A 21,010-nucleotide genomic window follows, 5' to 3' on the forward strand; every position below is an offset into this window, starting at 1 on the left:
ATTAAATCTTATGTACCATATCTGAAAGCAGATCATTTATTTATTTTCAGTGTGAATGCACTACTTATACTATTAACTCTACAACATAATGTAGAATAGTGCATAAGTGTGTAATTTTGGGTGCAATTTGCTGCATGTGCTTAGATTAGCATGGTCTCTATTTGTGCCAAATTTAGTTTCACGTAAATATAGCGAAATTTAGTCAAGAAATTAACAGACAATGCATGATGTTCCTTGGTGTCATGCAACAATTTTCTAACGTGTACACTAAAAAGCACTTTTTGTTTTATGGTATCAATGTGTGCCAAATTGTATGAAAATTCAGACTTTGTAATTTCCAAAAAGGCAGATTTCTCCTTTTTAATTAGAAGCAAACAGTTCCTGCTCTCAGAACACAGAGCTCTGATTTACTACATGAAGGTAAATGTTATATACTGTATCTGAAAGCAGATCACTTACTTATTTTCATTGTGAATGCACTACTTATACTATTTATTCTACTAAATGACTTAGAATAGTGCATAAGTATGTGATTTGGATGCAATTTGGTGCATGTACTTCGATTAGCATGGTCTCTACTTGTGCCAAATTAGGTGAAGATCAGATGCTGTCTCATCCAAAAACCCAGGTTTCTTCCCATAAATGTAGCGAAATTTAGTTCTTAGTAAATGAACAGACAATGCATGATATTTCATGATGTCAAGCTGCAATTTTATGACATTCTCAAATGTGTAAGCTAAAAAGCATTATTTATGTGCATGTTTTCCAGTGTCCCGGTTTCCCAGTCCTCGTATGACGCCCAGGTTGAGCCGTAAGCGAGCGCTGTCCATCTCTCCGCTCTCAGACGCCAGCATTGACTTGCAGACCATGATCCGGACGTCCCCCAACTCTCTGGTGGCCTACATCAACAACTCACGCTCCAGTTCGGCCGCCAGCAGCTCCTATGGACACCTGTCAGTCGGAGGAATCAGGTACAAACTGGACTTAATCAGATCACTATAGTTACATACCAGATTACACACCATAACTTACAGCGTGCACTTATACACTCAACCGTGCAGTGTATGATTTTAGTGTCATTAAAAGTGGAACACCTCGTTTTACGATCTGTTTCCAAAACATTGTTTAACAATTGCTGCTCATATAGAAATCAAATGTATGGTAATATATGCAATATAAGCAAGATCATATTTGGAATTTACATATGAAGAGTTCAAATGCAAAAACCTCCAAGTGCTGTCTGAAATTTCCCATCAAAAAAAACGTTTTTTTTTTTTCAGCCACTTTTGTTTATGTTGAGATATTTCACTTTAAAGACCAGGAAAATGACTTATTCTTTGCCATAAAAGTGATATTACTGAACATACACACTCATTTTAGAGGTTTTTGCATCTAAACTCTTCATATATACACGTATACATTTTAAAATGAACATTTTGAAATATTGCAAGAATGACCACTTACCTGTTTACATTTTCAACCACTTGAATTACAGATTTGTAGACATATGTTCAAATATTAGAGGTGTGAACCTATACTGGTCTCACGGTTCGGTTATGATTATCATGCCATCGATTCGGTTCAATTCGATATCTCGGTGCATTGACGATGCTTTCCATATACAGTGTTATGTTTTGGGGGGAGGCTATAACAAGCTGTCTGTATAAACACACAGACATACAGCACCATTCACACTCATACAAAAACATAGACAGCACCAAACAAAAACAAACACACACACACGCTCACACACTTAAGCCTTTACAATATGCGTTTAGCCGGGAGAGCTTGCGCTGAGCGGAGCAAAAAAAAAAAAAGAAGGACTTTTCCGACGGTCCCTTAGTGAGAGCTCTGCTCAGCGCGAGCTCTCCCAGCTAAACGCATATTGCGAGGGCTTAAACAGAGCAGTGGTTGTAATTTTGGGCAAAAAAAGAAAGAAAAAGACAGCTGTGAAACATAACCAGCTTTGTCTTTTTGTAGAAAACACACTTTAGATCTTTTTAGGGTAAGAGGTTTTTGAGTTATTGCCGTCTATAACTGAATGTGTCAGGAATATGCGCTTATTTCTGGCGCCCCCTGGATGTACAGCGCCCTTAGCTATTGCCTATGCTACCTATGCCACGGGTCGGCCCTGAGTTGGCTCCTGAGTGTTGTAAATACCCGCGCTCACCTCCCTCGTGACAGCGCATAGGAGATAAATGACGTCAGAACATAATTACCGGTTATGATTATTGCTGAACCGATACCGAATTGTCCGCGTCTGCATCACGGTGCACCGAAGAAAGAATTATTTTAACACCCCTATCAAATATATTAGCAAATCTTATACATGTGTTCATATATGGCCATACTTTTATATATAATATATTCAAACATATATGTACATATTTAGAAATATAATTGTTGAAAAAGCAGCCATTTGTGAAGTTTCATAAACTAATTTCGAGAGGAGCACGTGATATGATTGAGCACAGCTGGCCACTCATTTGTAATCAGTAATAATCCAATCCGAGTGATCCTAGCCTACTATAAATGGATCACTTTCTAACCTTTTTCCCAATCTTCGTTTCGGAAGAATCCCCCCTTCCACCCCATCTCCTCCTCTTTTTCTAAAAAGGGGGAACTATCAAGACCTTCCTGATCTCGGATCCTCTGATATGCTTATTGATCAGGCGGGAGCGCTGAGCTCAAATATCTCCGAGCTCAGGGTTCTCTTCCATAGCATGCCAAACCTGCTATAATGCTAAGCATATCTAAGTGTGAACTCTTGAAATGCAGTATTTCTCAAACAAGAAGTCCTCTGTTACAGAAGTTACAGATTTAGTTGTGTTTTGGGGTAAACTTTCTTTAATTAAAGCGCCACCTGATGGTAAAAACTTCTGTTATTTGGTGGATAATCTCAGATGGTCTTTATATCAGTGTGTGCCAAATTGTATGAAATTCAGACTTTGTCATTTCCAAAAAGACAGATTTCTGCTTTTTAATTCGAAGCAAACAGTTCCTGCTATCAAAACACAGTGCTTTGATTTACTACATGAATTTACATTTGCGAACCATGTGTCTGAAAGCAGATCCCCTATTGATTTTTAGTGTGAATGCACGTTATTTACATTGTGAACTGCAGTATGGGACGTTGAGCTCTGCTCTGTCCACTTCTGATGTTGAAAATTCAACTTTACAGTTTCACAAAGTGACTCTTCTTGACTTTTTAGTCGTTTTTATGACTTGTTTTATAGTCCAAATATATATAAAATCTTAAATCAAGAAGCATTTTACAAAAAAGCAAATAAAAACTGACTAGTTTCAGGAAATAACATGCAAAAATTAAGTTTTTACAAGGCAAATAATCTGCCAATGGAGTAAGCTATTAATGCTATTTATTCTACAATATGATATAGTCTAATGCAGAAGTGTGTGCTTTTGGATGCTCTTTGTGTGTTTGCACTTGCAGCACATGCTCATGTCTTGCTGTTGTGTTGCAGCCCTTCGTTCCCGTTCCCACACTCCATTAATCCAGTGGCGTATCAGCAGCTGTTGACCCAGCAGCGAGGCCTCAGTGCGTTCGGACACACGCCGCCGCTTATTCAGCCATCACCAACATTCTCCAGCAGACACCCGCTGAGTCTGTCCACTCTGCCCACGCCAACCACCAATGACACGGAGACCAAGGTAAAACAGTGCATTACCACAGCTGACCACTAGGCATGGGTTGGTGTAAGATTCTGACAGTATGATAACCTTGGATGAAGATATCACGGTATTATAGTGAATACTGCGCTAAAATTTTTTTTTTTTATGTCTGGGTAAAAAACTACAACTTTGTCCTATTGAACACAATGTGTTTTATTTTAAGAAACTTATTTTGGCCCAGTAAACATGTCAAGCTAAATAATTCAAGTAAATCCTTAAATTCTGCTGTCATTGCTGTGATTCACGAGTGTTTTTCATTTATTTCTGGCTGTAAATTGCATTATGGCATTAAAATTTAAAATCTACAGTTTAACAAAGTGACTTTTATTGACATTTTAGCAGTGTGAAATGATATAATCCATGAGAAATAATATATAAAGTCTAAAATAAGCCTGTAAAATCATAGAAAATGGACTGGCAGTTCATTACAAGGCTTTATAATATCAGGGTGTTAATTACAGGGGGGTTTGTGGTGGTCTGACCCCCCTAATTAACAATTGATCCCACGTGAAGGACATCAAACCGATATGTATGGGTGTTCTGCTCTTTAATAGTTAAGAAATAGTTTGCGCTGATCTGTATCTTAAATAATACTAATAATTCAAGTAATAAATAACTTAAATATGCATTTGACCACCCCTATAATGGTTTATGCCATTATACCAAAAGCATTAATTCAGTGGTTTGAAACCGGCATATCGAGAGCACCGACAGACAACGTAAATGAAAAGTTCATTAATATGAAAATGTTATTTTTCAAGGTAAAAAGTTGTTGGAGGAAAGATCAAGATCCCATAATGCAACTCAAAAACGTAAATAAATGGTAAAAAATTAAAACATGAATCACAAAATAAGTTTTTTTTTTTAATGTCTGGGTAAAAAAAACTGCAACTTTGTCCTATTGAACACAATGTGTTTTATTTTAAGAAGCTTATTTTGGCCCAGTAAACATGTCAAACTAAATAATTCAAGTAAATATTTTAATTCTGCTGTCATTGCTGTGATTCACGAGTGTTTTTCATTTATTTCTGGTTGTGAATTGCATTATGGCATGAAAATTTTAACTCTACAGTTTAACAAAGTGACTTTTATTGACATTTTAGTAGCGTTAAATAAGATATAAAGTCTAAAATAAGCCTTGAAAATCATAGAAAATGCACTGGCAGTTCATTACAAGGCTTTATAATATCAGGGTGTGAATTACAGGGGGGTTTGTGGTGGTCTGACCCCCCTAATTAACAAATGATCCCACATGAAGGACATCAAACCGATATGTATGGGTGTTCTACCCTTTAATAGTTAAGAAATAGTTTGCTCTGATCTGTATCTTAAATAATACTAATAATTCAAGTAATAAATAACTCAAATATGCATTTGACCACCCCTATAATGGTTCATACCATTATACCAAACGCATTAATTCAGCAGTTTGAAACCGGCATATCGAGAGCACCGACAGACAGCGTAAGTGAAAAGTTCATTAATATGAAAAGTTCATTTTCAAGGTAAAAAGTTGTTGGAGGAAAGATCAAGATCCCATAATGCAACTCAAAAACGTAAATAAATGGTAAAAAATTAAAACATGAATCACAAAATACGTTTTTTTTTAATGTCTGGGTAAAAAAACACAACTTTGTCCTATTGAACACAATGTGTTTTATTTTAAGAAGCTTATTTTGGCCCAGTAAACATGTCAAGCTAAATAATTCAAGTAAATCCTTGACTTCTGCTGTCATTGCTGTGATTTACAAGTGTCTTTCGTTTATTTCTGGTTGTGAATTGCATTATGGCATAAAAATTTCTACTCAACAGTTTAACAAAGTGACATTTATTGACATTTTAGTAGTGTGAAATAATTTAATGCATTAGAAATAATATATAGAGTCTAAAATAAGCCTGTTAAATCATAGAAAATGCACTGGCAGTTCATTACAAGGCTTTATAATATCAGGGTGTTAATTACAGGGGGGTTTGTGGTGGTCTGACCCCCCTAATTAACAAATGATCCCATATGAAGGACATCAAACCGATATGTATGGGTGTTCTGCCCTTTAATAGTTAAGAAATAGTTTGCTCTGATCTGTATCTTAAATAATACTAATAATTCAAGTAATGAATAACCTAAATATGCATTTGACCACCCCTATAATGGTTTATACCATTATACCAAAAGCATTAATTCAGTGGTTTGAAACCGGCATATCGAGAGCACCGACAGACAGCGTAAATGAAAAGTTAATTAATATGAAAAGTTCATTTTCAAGGTAAAAAGTTGTTGGAGGAAAGATCAAGATCCCATAATGCAACTCAAAAACATAAATAAATGGTAAAAAAATAAAACATGAATCACAAAATAAGTTTTTTTTTTTAATGTCTGGGTAAAAAACAACAACTTTGTCCTATTGAACACAATGTGTTTTATTTTAAGAAGCTTATTTTGGCCCAGTAAACATGTCAAGCTGAATAATTCAAGTAAATCTTTTAATTCTGCTGTCATTGCTGTGATTTACGAGTGTTTTTCATTTATTTCTGGTTGTGAATTGCATCATGGCATGAAAATTTAAACTCTACAGTTTAACAAAGTGACTTTTATTAACATTTTAGTAGTGTGAAATAATATATAAAGTCTAAAATAAGCCTGTTAAATCATAGAAAATGCACTGGCAGTTCATTACAAGGCTTTATAATATCAGGGTGTGAATTACAGGGGGGTTTGTGGTGGTCTGACCCCCCTAATTAACATTTGATCCCACATGAAGGACATCAAACCGATATGTATGGGTGTTCAGCCCTTTAATAGTTAAGAAATAGTTTGCTCTGATCTGTATCTTAAATAATACTAATAATTCAAGTAATAAATAACTCAAATATGCATTTGACCACCCCTATAATGGTTCATACCATTATACCAAACGCATTAATTCAGCAGTTTGAAACCGGCATATCGAGAGCACCGACAGACAGCGTAAGTGAAAAGTTCATTAATATGAAAAGTTCATTTTCAAGGTAAAAAGTTGTTGGAGGAAAGTGACTTTTATTGACATTTTAGTAGTGTGAAATAATATAAAGAGTCTAAAATAAGCCTGTAAAATCATTCATTACAAGGCTTCATAATATCAGGGTGTGAATTACTGGGGGTTTGTGGTGGTCTGACCCCCCTAATTAACAACTGATCCCATATGAAGGACATCAAACCGATATGTATGGGTGTTCAGCCCTTTAATAGTTAAGAAATAGTTTGCTCTGATCTGTATCTTAAATAATACTAATAGTTCAAGTAATGGATAACTTAAATACGCATTTGACCACCCCTATAATGGTTTATACCATTATACCAAACGCATTAATTCAGCAGTTTGGAACCGGCATATCGAGAGCACCGACAGACAGCGTAAGTGTTCACTAAACATGTTTCTTGTAAAACAGGCTTTTGTAGGCGTCTTTAAAACTAGATGCAGAGTTTGTATTTTAATATACACTTGCACACACATGGAAGCTAAACAGTAAAATTAAAGATATGTGCAGTCTTTTATGGCTATCCATTAATAGGTGAAGAAATGCAATACGTTTATTTAATATCTCAGATATCAGAACCAGTCGATATTCTTCAAAAAGCTGAAAACATCATAACAAGTTTGTTTGTTTAATAAATCAGATGTAATTGAATTAAATAAATTTGGTTCACTGAGGCATATTACAGAACATAATCGGAAAAACTTGATGTGTTTAATTCGCACCCTGCGTAATATACAACCCCAACCCAGACAATATATCACTTTAAACTATTACAAATGTTCATTAAAGTTAATTTTTCAAACTTTTCAAGGTTAAAAGTTGCTGGAAGAAAGATCAAGATCCCATAATGCAACTCAAAAACGTAAATAAACAGGGGAAAATAAAAAGATGAATCACAAAATACAGAGAACTGATCATTCACGGATGTTTTTTACAGTGCATGTTATAAAAAAAAGCCTTAGCATGATTGTTCGGGTTATTAGCGCCGACAGCAGCAGTTTCTCAGCGTCTGACAGAAACAGCATATGAGAAGCAGGTTTCTGTGGTCGCACCGCTGTCACATTCGAGCAACCAGAACCACAGGCCGTTTATAAGCACACACCGACTCTGTCAGCACGGAGTGGTTTATTCAGACGTCACGTTCACTCACAGGCTTTTTTTCCTCTGTCTTTCTGTAGAACTCAAATGGAGAGTCTGCGGTCAGCAGCACAGTCAACCCACTCGGCAACAAGAGGTCAAAGGTCAAGACGGAGTTGGACGGGCCGCGACCTGTGTCACCCTACTCACCGGTAAGACAACATATGCTGAACATGCTGAGCTGACTTGCCTGCAGAACCTGTACATTTTTATTTTTTTGTCAAATATTCCCCTATGATGTTGAACAGATTCAGGAATTTTTCATAGTATTTCCTATAATCTTTTTTCTTCTTAAGAAAGTCTTATTTGTTTTATTTTGGCTAGAATGAAAGCAGTTTAAAAAGAAAACTATTTTGAGTTCAATATTATTTATCCCGGCGAGGCAGTGGCGCAGTAGGTAGTGCTGTCGCCTCACAGCAAGAAGGTCGTTGGTTCGATCCTCGGCTCAGTTGGCGTTTCTGTGTGAAGTTTGCATGTTCTCCCTGCCTTCGCATGGGTTTCCTCCGGGTGCTTCGGTTTCCCCCCACAGTCCAAAGACATGCGGTACAGGTGAATTGGGTAGGGTAAATTGTCCGTAGTGTATGAGTGTGTGTGTGTGAATGTGTGTGTGGATGTTTCCCAGAGATGGGTTGCGGCTGGAAGGTCATCCGCTGCGTAAAAACTTACTGGATAAGTTGGTGGTTCATTCCGCTGTGGCAACCCCGGATTAATAAAGGGAATAAGCCGACAAGAAAATGAATGAATGAATTATTAACCCCCTTTTTTATTTTGATTATCTACAGAACAAACCACTGTTTTACAATGACTTGCCTACGGTTATTACCTTAACCGTAATTACCTTAATTACCTAATTAACCTAGTTAAGCCTTTAAATAAGCTGAACAGTATTTTGCTAAACAACTATTAAAATATTATGTGGTGTCATCATGGCAAAGACAAAGAAATTAGTTATTAGAAATTAGGAATTAAAAAAATTATAATAAAAAAATTGAAACCCCTCCAGATTCCTTGAATCTTGTAATGGCTGTGGAAGCCGAGTCTTCCTCTCTTTCTTTGAGGAACATTATTTTTAAACATTTCTATTGTGGTTCTGACATGTTTGTTGTCAATCTGGCGATCCTCGGCCCATCTTTGCTCCTAAAGGACTAGAACTTTCTTGGATGCTGCTTTTGTACCAAATCATAATTACAATTACCTGTCGACATCACCTGCTTCGCATCACATCATTATTTAGCTTATTTACCTGATTACTAGCTCTAAACTGCTCCTGGCACAACTTTTGTGGGAATGTGCAACAGGTCTGAATGACAGGAACGGATGAATACAAAAGAAATGAAGCTGACCAGACAAAACATGAAGTGAAGTTCAACTTTAAACTAATTTCGAGAGGAGCATGTGCTCATGATTGACCCAGCTGGTCCACATTAGCTAATCATGATCCTCCAATCAAAGCATCCCAAGTCACTAGTTATATCCTCATTTTCTTTCTACAACTATCTTCGTCTGGAAGAAACCCCTCTCCTCCCCTTCTTCCTCCTTTATCCAGAATGGGCGGCACACAGGGCTGGCGCGTCCATAGAGGTGACCTAGGCGGCAGAATAGAGAGAGTGGCGTCCCCGAAACTACCCGCGCCCTCAGTTATATCCGCGTCTAGTGCTGCAGAATAGAGAGAGCGGCGTCCCCGAAACTGCCTTCGCCATCAGCACCCTCAGTTATATCCGCATCTAGTGCTGCAGAATAGAGAGAGCGGCGTCCCCGAAACTACCCTCGCCATCAGAGCCCTCAGTTATATCCACGTCTAGTCGGCAGAATAGAGAGAGCGGCGTCCCCGAAACTACCCTCGCCATCAGTGCCCTCAGTTATATCCGCGTCTAGGGCAGCAGAATAGAGAGAGTGACGTCCCCGAAACTGCCTTCGCCATCAGCACCCTCAGTTATATCCGCATCTAGTGCTGCAGAATAGAGAGAGCGGCGTCCCCGAAACTACCCTCGCCATCAGAGCCCTCAGTTATATCCACGTCTAGTCGGCAGAATAGAGAGAGCGGCGTCCCCGAAACTACCCTCGCCATCAGTGCCCTCAGTTATATCCGCGTCTAGGGCAGCAGAATAGAGAGAGTGGCGTCCCCGAAACTACCCTCGCCCCCCGCGCCCTCAGTTATATCCGCGTCTAGGGCAGCAGAATAGAGAGAGTGGCGTCCCCGAAACTACCCTAGCCATCAGCGCCCTCAGTTATATCCGCGTCTAGTGCTGCAGAATAGAGAGAGCGGCGTCCCCGAAACTACCCTCGCCATCAGCGCCCTCAGTTATATCCGCGTCTAGTGCTGCAGAATAGAGAGAGCGGCGTCCCCGAAACTACCCTCGCCATCAGTGCCCTCAGTTATATCCGCGTCTAGTGCTGCAGAATAGAGAGAGCGGCGTCCCCGAAACTACCCTCGCCATCAGCGCCCTCAGTTATATCCGCGTCTAGTGCTGCAGAATAGAGAGAGCGGCGTCCCCGAAACTACCCTCGCCATCAGCGCCCTCAGTTATATCCACGTCTAGTGCTGCAGAATAGAGAGAGCGGCGTCCCCGAAACTACCCTCGCCATCAGAGCCCTCAGTTATATCCACGTCTAGTCGGCAGAATAGAGAGAGCGGCGTCCCCGAAACTACCCTCGCCCCCCGCGCCCTCAGTTATATCCGCGTCTAGGGCAGCAGAATAGAGAGAGCGGCGTCCCCGAAACTACCCTAGCCATCAGCGCCCTCAGTTATATCCGCGTCTAGTGCTGCAGAATAGAGAGAGCGGCGTCCCCGAAACTACCCTCGCCATCAGCGCCCTCAGTTATATCCGCGTCTAGTGCTGCAGAATAGAGAGAGCGGCGTCCCCGAAACTACCCTCGCCATCAGTGCCCTCAGTTATATCCGCGTCTAGTGCTGCAGAATAGAGAGAGCGGCGTCCCCGAAACTACCCTCGCCATCAGCGCCCTCAGTTATATCCACGTCTAGTCGGCAGAATAGAGAGAGCGGCGTCCCCGAAACTACCCTCGCCCCCCGCGCCCTCAGTTATATCCACGTCTAGTCGGCAGAATAGAGAGAGCGGCGTCCCCGTAACTACCCTCGCCATCAGCGCCCTCAGTTATATCCGCGTCTAGTGCTGCAGAATAGAGAGAGCGGCGTCCCCGAAACTACCCTCGCCATCAGCGCCCTCAGTTATATCCACGTCTTGTCGGCAGAATAGAGATAGCGGCGTCCCTGAAACTATCCTCGCCCCCCGCACCCTCAGTTATATCCACGTCTAGTCGGCAGAATAGAGAGAGCGGCGTCCCCGTAACTACCCTCGCCATCAGCGCCCTCAGTTATATCCACGTCTAGTCGCCAGAATAGAGAGAGCGGCGTCCCCGAAACTACCCTCGCCATCAGCGCCCTCAGTTATATCCACGTCTAGTCGGCAGAATAGAGAGAGCGGCGTCCCCGAAACTATCCTCGCCCCCCGCACCCTCAGTTATATCCACGTCTAGTGCTGCAGAATAGAGAGAGCGGCGTCCCCGAAACTACCCTCGCCATCAGCGCCCTCAGTTATATCCACGTCTTGTCGGCAGAATAGAGATAGCGGCGTCCCCGAAACTACCCTCGCCATCAGTGCCCTCAGTTATATCCACGTCTAGTCGGCAGAATAGAGAGAGCGGCGTCCCCGTAACTACCCTCGCCATCAGTGCCCTCAGTTATATCCACGTCTAGTCGGCAGAATAGAGAGAGCGGCGTCCCCGAAATTACCCTCGCCATCAGCGCCCTCAGTTATATCCACGTCTAGTCGGCAGAATAGAGAGAGCGGCGTCCTCGAAACTACCCTCGCCATCAGCGCCCTCAGTTATATCCACGTCTAGTCGGCAGAATAGAGATAGCAGCGTCCCCCCCCCCCCCATTTATGGTTGAGGGCGGCATGACCGTCCTTTGCCTAGAGCGCCACTTCAGCTTGCTCCGGCCCTGGCGGCTCGGTGGCCCAGTGACTAGCAATGTTGCCTCACAGCAAGAATACCTATGGCGTTGGGTCCTCGCTGTGCCATCTGGTATTACTGTGCAGAGTTTGCATGTTCTCCCCGTATCCACGTAGGTTTCCCCCGGGTTCCCTGGTTTCCTCCCACCATCCAAATGTGCTCTATATTATAGATAAAATAAGCCTAAACCTTTTTTATAATGTCTTACTCTCAGGAATTTCGCCTTGGCCTCAGCAGCGGGGGGAGTTTGAGATCTACCTGAGCTCAGTCTCCCCTCGCCCTGCAAAAAGGGGGGCGCCCTGGGCTCGAGGATCTTTTGAGCTCAGGGCTCTCTCCCGGGACAGCATGCCAAACAAGCTATGTATAAATCATAAGCTGAGTGTGAACTCTTGAAATATTTTGTGTTCATATTGTCTGTGCAGAGTTACTGAAGTTTGTCCTGCGCGCTTGCAGTTTTTTTTAGTTACTTCTTTGGTTTGGTGCGTCAATCTGATCGTTACTATTATTCAAAAGAAGGTAATGATTCGCACTCAATTGCTTCATACTGTTTTTATTTTTACATATTTATTTTAAAATGTAAGAAAATTAAAAATAAAAACAGTATGAAGCAATTGAGTGCCAATCATTACCTTCTTTTGAATAATAGTGTTCATATTGTCTACAATCAAATACAAATCACTACTGAAGTTTTTTAGTTTGCATTTTCCATACTGTCTCTACTTTTCCTGCCGCAGCAGTGCATTCTGGGACTGCCTGTACTCACGGTGCTCACTATAGGGCTATAAAAACAGAACTTTAAAAGATCGAAACGAAACGGTGAATGGCCCATGTGTCCTGTTATTCTGAAAAAGCGTGGACATTTCTCCGGGAAACGCTCTGTACTGATCAATGACGGAGCAAGAGGCCCCCGGGAGCTGCATCGGTCCCCTGACCCCCTTCTTCACACGAAAAACTCCAGCTGATAAGAGCTTTACTGGCTCCGGCTCCGCGCTCCTCCCGCGGCCGTGTAAACTGTGCCAGAGCACTTCATTTTAATGAAATATTGGCCGGCCGTTATTGTCACCTGAGAGTTTTTTTTCCCTCTCTCTCTCCCTTTCTCTCTCTTGCGCCGCTCATCTTTTGACAAATCTGCGGCTGCTCTTGGCGGTGAGGCGGGTTGGTGGTTGATGCATGGGGAATACGGCGGCTGGCGGCGTCTGGGGGCCGCAGAATTGATGAAGACGCTCACAGGGCAGAGATAAACATGCTGCAGTCAGCATGCAGCGCGGCCGAGAGCGTCTGCACTACCCTCAGCAGTGCTCTTAACACCACACACGTGTCCCACAATTAATGTCTGCACTTCCTGCTGCTGTTCTGGAGGAGGAAATAATAGATCAGCGTTCAGGAGTGCTGATATAGAGCATAACGGCACGGGTCACTCATCCAGAGGGCCAACAGCGTAAACCTTGATATTTGGTTGATTATTGGTTCTGATGGCAACATTTAATGCCATAAAGAGAATAAATTGAGGTTAAGTCAATAAAATGGCAATCTGTCAATGGGCCCACAGTGGCATGAAACATTGATATTTGGTTGATATTTGGTTGATTATTGGTTATGATGCCAATATTTAATGTCATTATGTAATTAAGTAGTGTTAGGTCAATAAAATGGCATAGTTCACTCTTCCAGAGGGCCACTGGTGGCTTGAAGCGTTGATATTTGGTTGATTATTGGTTATGATGACAACACTTATGGTCATTAAATAAAAAAATGGTGTTAAGTCAAGTAAATGGCATGGGTCACTCATCCAGCAGGCCAACAGGGGCATTAAATGTTGATTATTGGTTCTAATGACAGCATTTAGTCCATGCTACTGAATAAATAAATGGTGTTAAGTAAATAAAATGACATTGGTCAGTCATCCAGTGGGCCACTAATGGCTTGAAGCATTGATATTTGGTTGATTATTGGTTCTGATGGCAACGTTTAATACTGTTAAGTAAATACTTGGTGTCGTCAATAAAATGGCATGGGTCAGTCATCCAGTGGGCCAGCAATCACATACATCATTGATATTTGGTTGATTATTGGTTCTGATGGCAATATTTAATGCCATTAAGTAAATAAATGGTATTAAGTCAATAGAATGGTACCGTTCACTCATCCAGCGGGCCAGAACTGGCATGAATTGTTGACATTTGGTTGATTATTGGTTCTGATGGCAACATATGTGTTAAGTCAATAAAATGGCATGGGTCACTCATCGAGTGAGCCAATAAAGGCATGAAACGTTGATATTTGGTTGATTATTGGTTATGATGGCAATATTTAATGCCATTATGTAAATATGTAGTGCTAAGTCAGTAATATGGCATAGTTTACTGTTCCAGAGGGCCACTGGTGGCTTGAAGCGTTGATATTTGGTTGATTATTGGTTCTGATGGCAACACTTTTGGCCATTAAGTAAAAAATGGTATTAAGTCAATAAAATGGCACGGATCACTCTTCCAGTGGGCCAACAATGGCATGAAACATTGGTATTTGGTTGATTATTGGTTCTTATGACAACATTTAATGCCAATAAGTAATTAGGTAGTTAAGTCAATGAAATGGCATGGGTCACTCATCCCGTGGGCCACTGATTGCTTAAAACGTTGATATTTGGTTGATTATTGGGTATTATGGCAGCATTTAATGCCATTAAGTAAATAAATGATGTTAAGTCAATGAAATGGCATGGGTCAATTATCCAGCGGGCCAACAATGGCATGAATCAGTGATACATGGTTGATGATTGGTTCTGATGGCAACATTTAATAGCGTTAAGTAGATAAATGATGTTAAGTCAAAAAATGGCATGGTTTACTCCTCCAGTGGGCCACTGATGGCATTAAACGTTGATATCTGTGTTGATTATTAGTTCTGATGGAAACACTTACTGCCAATCTGTAATTAAATGGTATGAGGTCAATAAAATGGCACGGGTCACTCATCCAGTGGGCGAATAATGGCATGAAACATTGATATTTGGTTGATTATTGGTTCTGATGACAACATTTAATGCCAATAAGTAATTAAATTGTTAAGTCTATGAAATGACATTGGTCACTCATCCAGTGGGGCACTGTTGGCTTGAAACGTTGATACTTGGTTGATTATTGGGTATTATGGCAGCATTTAATGCCATTAAGTAAATAAATATTGTTAAGTCGATGAAATGGCACGCATCACTTATTCAGCGGGCCAACAATGGCATGAATCATTGATATATGGTTGATTATTGGTTCTGATGGCAACATTTAATACCGTTAAGTAGATAAATGTTGTTAAGTCAATAAAATTGCATGGTTTACTCTTCCAGTGGGCCACTGATGGCTTGAAGCGTTGATATCTGTGTTGATTGTTGGTTCTGATGGAAACATTTACTGCCAATAAGTAATTAGATAGTATTAGGTCAATAAAATGGCACGGGTCACTCATTCAGTGGGCCTGCAATTGCATGAATTGTTGATTTTTGGTTGATTATTGGTTCTGATGACAACATTTAATGCCATTACATAAATAAATAGTACTATTAATTCAATAAAATGACATGGGTCAGTCAACCAGCGGGCCAATAATGCCTTGAAACATTGATTTTTGGTTGATTATTGGTTCTGATGGCAACATTTAATACTGCTAAGTAAATAAATGGTGTTAAGTAAATAAAATGGCACGGTTCACTCAACTAGCAGGCCAAAAATGGCATAAAATGTTGGTATTTGATTGATTATTGGTTATGAGGGCAACATTTAATACTGTTATATAAATAAAAAGTGTTTAGTCAATAAAATGGCACAGGTAATTCATCAAATAGGCCAACAATAACATGAATTGTTGATATTTGGTTGATTATTGGTTATGATGGCAATATTTTATGCCATTGTGTAATTAAGTAGTGTTAAGTCAGTAAAATGGCATGATTCAGTCATCCAGAGGCCCACTGGTGGCTTGAAACGTTGATATTTGGTTGATTATTTATTCAGATGGCAACACTTATGGCCATTAGGTTAAAAAATGGTATTAAGTCAATAAAATGGCATGGGTCAGTCATTCAGTGGGCCAACAATGGCATGAAATGTTGATATTTGGTTGATTATTGGTTCTGATGACATCATTTAGTGCATGCCATTGAGTAAATAAATTGTGTTAAGTCAATAAAATGGCACGGGTCATTCATCCAGTGGGCCACTAATATCTTGAAGCATTGATATTTGGTTGATTATTGGTTCTGATGGCAACATTTAATGCCATTAAGTAAATGGTGTTAAGTCAATAAAATGGCATGGTTTACTCTTCAAGTGGGCCACTGATGAATTGAAATCTTGATATTTGGTTGATTATTGGTTTTGATTGCAAAATGTAATGCTGTTAAGTAAATAAATAGTGTTAAGTCAATTAAATGGCATGGGTCACTCATCCAGCGGACCAACAATGGCATGAAACATTGATATATGGTTGATTATTGGTTCTGATGACAACATTTAATGCCATTAAGTTAATAAATTGTATTAAGCCAATAAAATGGCATGGTTCACTTTTCCAGAGGGCCACTAATGGCTTGAAATGTTGATATTTGGTTGATTATTGGTTATGATGGCCACTGTTTATGCTGTTAAGTAATTAATTTGTGTTAAGTTAATTAAAAATCACCGCTCAGTCATCCAGTGGGCCTACAGTGGCATGAACCGTTGGCATTTGGTTGATTATTGGTTCTGATGGCAACCTTTAATGCCATCAAGTAAAATAAAAGGTGTTAAGTTAGTAAAATAGCATGTATAATCTATATTCTGTTCAATATTGGATTTTGACATCAGCTTGATTTTTATTTCTCTTTAAAATATATAACAACAGGACATTTCCTCAGAGGGATTTAAGTCTACACAGGAAAGCCCTTATATGGAGATAGCTGGGGGAGTGTTTATGCAAATCAATAGACTCATTTGGAATGCTCCAAAATTTAACTATTATTAGAGCAATTAATCAATTAATTAATTAATATGCATACACACACACACACACACACACAGTGTGCATGTAAATATCAATAATGTGCACGATTACATGTGTGTTCAGTAGAGTGTGTATGCCGTTCCCTGCAGGTGCACCTGAGCAGTGCACAGGACCTGAAGGAGGACATGGACGACTGTAAGCAGGAGGCGGAGCTTGTGTACGAGACCAACTGCCACTGGGAGGGCTGCAGCAAAGAGTACGACACGCAGGAGCAGCTGGTGCATGTAAGTGTGTGTGTGTGCATGAGAGTGTGTGTTTGTGTGATTGTGTTAAAGTGTGTGTGTGCATTTATGTGACTGTGTTTAAGTGTGCGTCGGTGTGTGATATTCAGACAGACCTGCTGTGTTTGGACACAGATGAGCAGCAGCAGCGCAGCACAGATGCGTCATCACAAATCACACACTTTCAGCAGCAAATGCATGACGGTGTGTTTTATTCTGAGCCTCTAAACAAGCTTTTGTTTGCTTGCAACTTTATTGAGGACAAGAAGCACCGAGCCGTCAGTCACAGCGCAGCCTGCTGATCTCAGAAAGCTCCTGCTGTTCTTTTGTTTATTTTCTGTTCTGTGTATTTGGCTCTTAACCGCACTATTTTGAGGAGACTTCTTGACGTTAGCGAGTCAGAGCAGCTGAGTGGCTTAAAGGGTCACGAAACACCAGAACACATGTGTTGAGCTGTTGACAGTGGTATATGTGTCCCACACTGCTAAAAACACTATTAGGACACCTATATTTCACTAAAAAGTGTAAATTGGTTGTTTTTGCGTTATTTCAAGCAAATTCGTACTTCCGGTTTGAAACTAATTGTTGAAGCTGCGTCACGGTCATGAGATAATAGCGTGTATTCCAGCGTGCAGACTGGACGTCTGTGCCAGAGTGTGTCTTATTACGTCTTACAGTGTGCTGCATTAATGCATGAGTAAAGCTTGGTTCAAACCAATCAGCGCGCTCTATTGTGCAACTTCATTAATATTCATTACTGTCACAGTGTTTAGACGACAGAGACGCCACGTTGTGTTGGCGAAACAAGCGTGAAGTGTTGCTTTTATAGTTTGCTGCAGTGAAGTTTTGTTTTCATTTTCTCTCTGTGAGAGCGCAGCTGGAGTCACGTGTGGATTAACAGTGTACGCGACGCTCCACAACAATAACTTACGTGTCTAAGGAGGATTATTGTTTACCTGAGAGCTGTTCTCATCTGCAAACGCTGAGATCCGGATTCGCTTTAGTCTCCTCTTAATAAAGACGCGGCTCTAGTTGCTGGTGATTGTCCTGTCTCTACAGATTTGGTAAGTGAGCGACCAGTGCTCTGTTTATTCAGTTTGTTAGTATCGAACTAAGTTAACTATTGCACCGAGATAAAACACGCAGCTTTCTGACGCTACCTGCCGTGTGCATCTAAGTTTCCGGGAAATGCGGAGGTTTTTTTTCTCTCATTCGCCGTGCGGTATCAAACATTGCATGAAAAATACACACTTACAGCAGTTCCTCCAATCAAATATCTCGTTTGTCTTGAGGGGCATGAATGAATTCCCTGAATGAAAGAGCCAAACTGCAGTTAAAGTCCACCATTTAATCATTTGGCAAATAATTCGACTACAGATGTCCATGTAGGTTAAACACCATCACTTTCTCATGTGTGTGTATTTTGACTGAAACTCGCGCGTGCCCAAATAGACACTCCCACACCCTCCCACTTCAGTTCCTCCGACACTCCCCCCTAAACAGAGCTGGACACGCCCACTTTTCTGACTTTTTCCAAAGTAGAGGTGTGAAAACACCCTGCTGAAACGAGGGGGTCTCATGGCCCTTCAAGGTGTCACGGACCTTTGACCTAAAGGACACAGCATTAGTCTGTCTAGATGATCTGAATTGTTCAGGTGGAACTGAGCAACTTCTGAAGACCACAGGTGAACAATGTAGTATTGTCGGCAAGGCAAGTTTATTTCTATAGGACATTTCATACACAGCGGCAAATCAAAGTGCTTTACATAAACATGAATAAGAGACAAGTATAATAAAATTAAAAACAAATGATAACAGTGATTAAAATCAGATTAAATGAGTTAAAAAACACAATGAAAAAAGAAGAGAAAAACTTAACAGTAAACATATCAGGCTAAATTATTCAAATAATTAATTTGTGTTGTTAATTTTTTCATCCGATACTTTTTTACTTTTGCTCGAGTAACTTTTAAGATTGTTACTTTTACTTGAGTAAACATTCTCGCAAGTACTTTTACTTGAGTGTAGATTTTGAATACTCTACCCACCTCTGCTGGAGACAATACAAAACTAATATTGCTGAAGGGGCTAATAAAATTGACCTTAAAATGGCTTTAAAACAATTAAAAACAGCTTTTATTTCAGCTGAAATAAAACCAATAAGTCTTTGTCCAGAAGATAAAATATTATAGGAAATACTGTGAAAAATTCCCTTTCGAAAATGAATATTTTTATCCATTTTTCAGTGATTATTGACCTTATTCTCCGCAGACGAGCGGGCGCTGCCATTTGAATCTTTTTGGCACGAGACTTCCGGTCTCATTCACTTCTGTTCATTTTTAGACATTAAAAACTGCTCGTTTCGCTGTTTGATGTTGCAAACTGATATTTTCTTGTTATATTATTCTACTTGGTCTGTATAGTCATGCAAACATTTGTTTTGTAGAGCAAGTACTTTGACCATTTTTTGCCGTTTATTATTCCTTGTCATTTCTCCCATAGGCGACTGAAACGGAAGATCTAAGACAATCACAAAAACAGGCGCACTTCCACATTTTAGAATAAGCTCAATAGGCAATCATTTCTGGTGCATTTAACCTCTTAAAGTCAAGAGCTATTTTAGGGTTTCCATTTTGCCTACCCAATATTAAAAGCTTTCCAAATCCACATGCAGAGGTGTAAATGCAAAAAAAAAAAGGTTTTCATTTTAAAGAAAACCCTTTAGATTTTTATAAAACACTGTTGAAAGTGATTAAAATAATTGTATATGTGGTCTGTGTTATAAAAAAACCTGTCCAAACCCCCCCTTTTTTTTGTAGACTCAAATTTGAAAGTGAAACCTTTTAGGTTCTGTGTGGTCTGTTGTCATTTATTTTGGTGGTTCCTGCACATTTCAGTAATCAGAGGGAAAAAAATGTCATCATAATCTATGCAAAAGTTATTCTATTCCAACTGATGAGAGAACGGAACTACTTATGGTGCTATTGGGCCAGTACAGACCTTGACAATTTAAAGAATGCGGAAGTAAGCGATGTCACGGACCCGGTACCACGCACGCAGAGTTTAACAAAACAGATTTATGAAACATCATGTTCATTAAAATAAGAGTCAGACGACATGCTGGCTCAGTGGTTAGCAAGAAGGTCGCTGGTTCGAGTCCCGGCTGGGTCAGTTGGCATTTTCTGTATGGAGTTTGCATGATCTCCCTGTGTTGGCGTGGGTTTCCTTCGGGTGCTCCAGTTTCCCACACAGTCAAAACACATGCGCTATAGGGGAACTGATTAACTAAATTGGCCGTAGTGTGTGTGTGTGAATGAGTGTGTATGGGTGTTTCCCAGTACTGGGTTGCAGCTAGAAGGGCATCCGCAGTGTAAAACATATGTTGGAATAGTTGGCAGTTCATTCCACTGTGGCAACCCCTGATTAATAATGGGACTAAGCCGAAAAGAAAATGAATAAGTGAATATAAATGATATAATAAGGATAGAATAATCGCAGATTGTTGATCAGACTGAGTGATGTGGCTGGGTTTAGAGGGTGAAATGGGTCAAAGGTGTGTGTGTTCACGGCTGACTGCTCTCTGTGTGATGTTTAATGTGCTTTCCTGAGACGGATGACCAATCCCAGCATGCACTGCTCCTGTGAACCAGCAGTTTCTGGAGCATTCCAGACGAGCAGTGGAGCGTACAGAGAGAGAAAGAGACTGTCCGTCACACACACACACACACACTGAGACACACACATACACACAAAGTCACACACAGGCACACACACCCACATGCACTTACGGACATACTGTACAGTCCAAAACACCTACATGTACACACACACACACACACACACACACACACACACACACACACACATGCGCGCGCAAATACATGCATGCACAAACATTTAACAGAACACATGCAACACACATGCACATTCAACAAAACACA

At 40.4% G+C, this 21,010-nt stretch overlaps 2 protein-coding genes across 4 annotated transcripts in view; both read left to right on the plus strand.

The window, feature by feature from the left end:
* Positions 1-21,010, plus strand: part of traf3ip2b (TRAF3 interacting protein 2b) — an 872,991-nt gene that overhangs the window by 659,606 nt on the left and 192,375 nt on the right. The gene's annotated exons all lie outside the window — the stretch shown is intronic.
* gli2b (GLI family zinc finger 2b) overlaps positions 1-21,010 on the plus strand; it is a 164,352-nt gene that overhangs the window by 117,785 nt on the left and 25,557 nt on the right. For both annotated transcript variants that reach the window (XM_087272358.1, NM_001015069.1), the window contains 4 exon segments: positions 770-971; positions 3,483-3,669; positions 7,884-7,994; positions 16,938-17,072. In XM_087272358.1, the coding sequence (XP_087128484.1) occupies positions 770-971; positions 3,483-3,669; positions 7,884-7,994; positions 16,938-17,072 (635 nt within the window).

The sequence above is a fragment of the Danio rerio genome, chromosome 11, assembly GCF_052040795.2.
Source record: "Danio rerio strain M-AB ecotype USA chromosome 11, GRCz13ab, whole genome shotgun sequence".
In the NCBI taxonomy this organism is placed as follows: domain Eukaryota; kingdom Metazoa; phylum Chordata; class Actinopteri; order Cypriniformes; family Danionidae; genus Danio; species Danio rerio.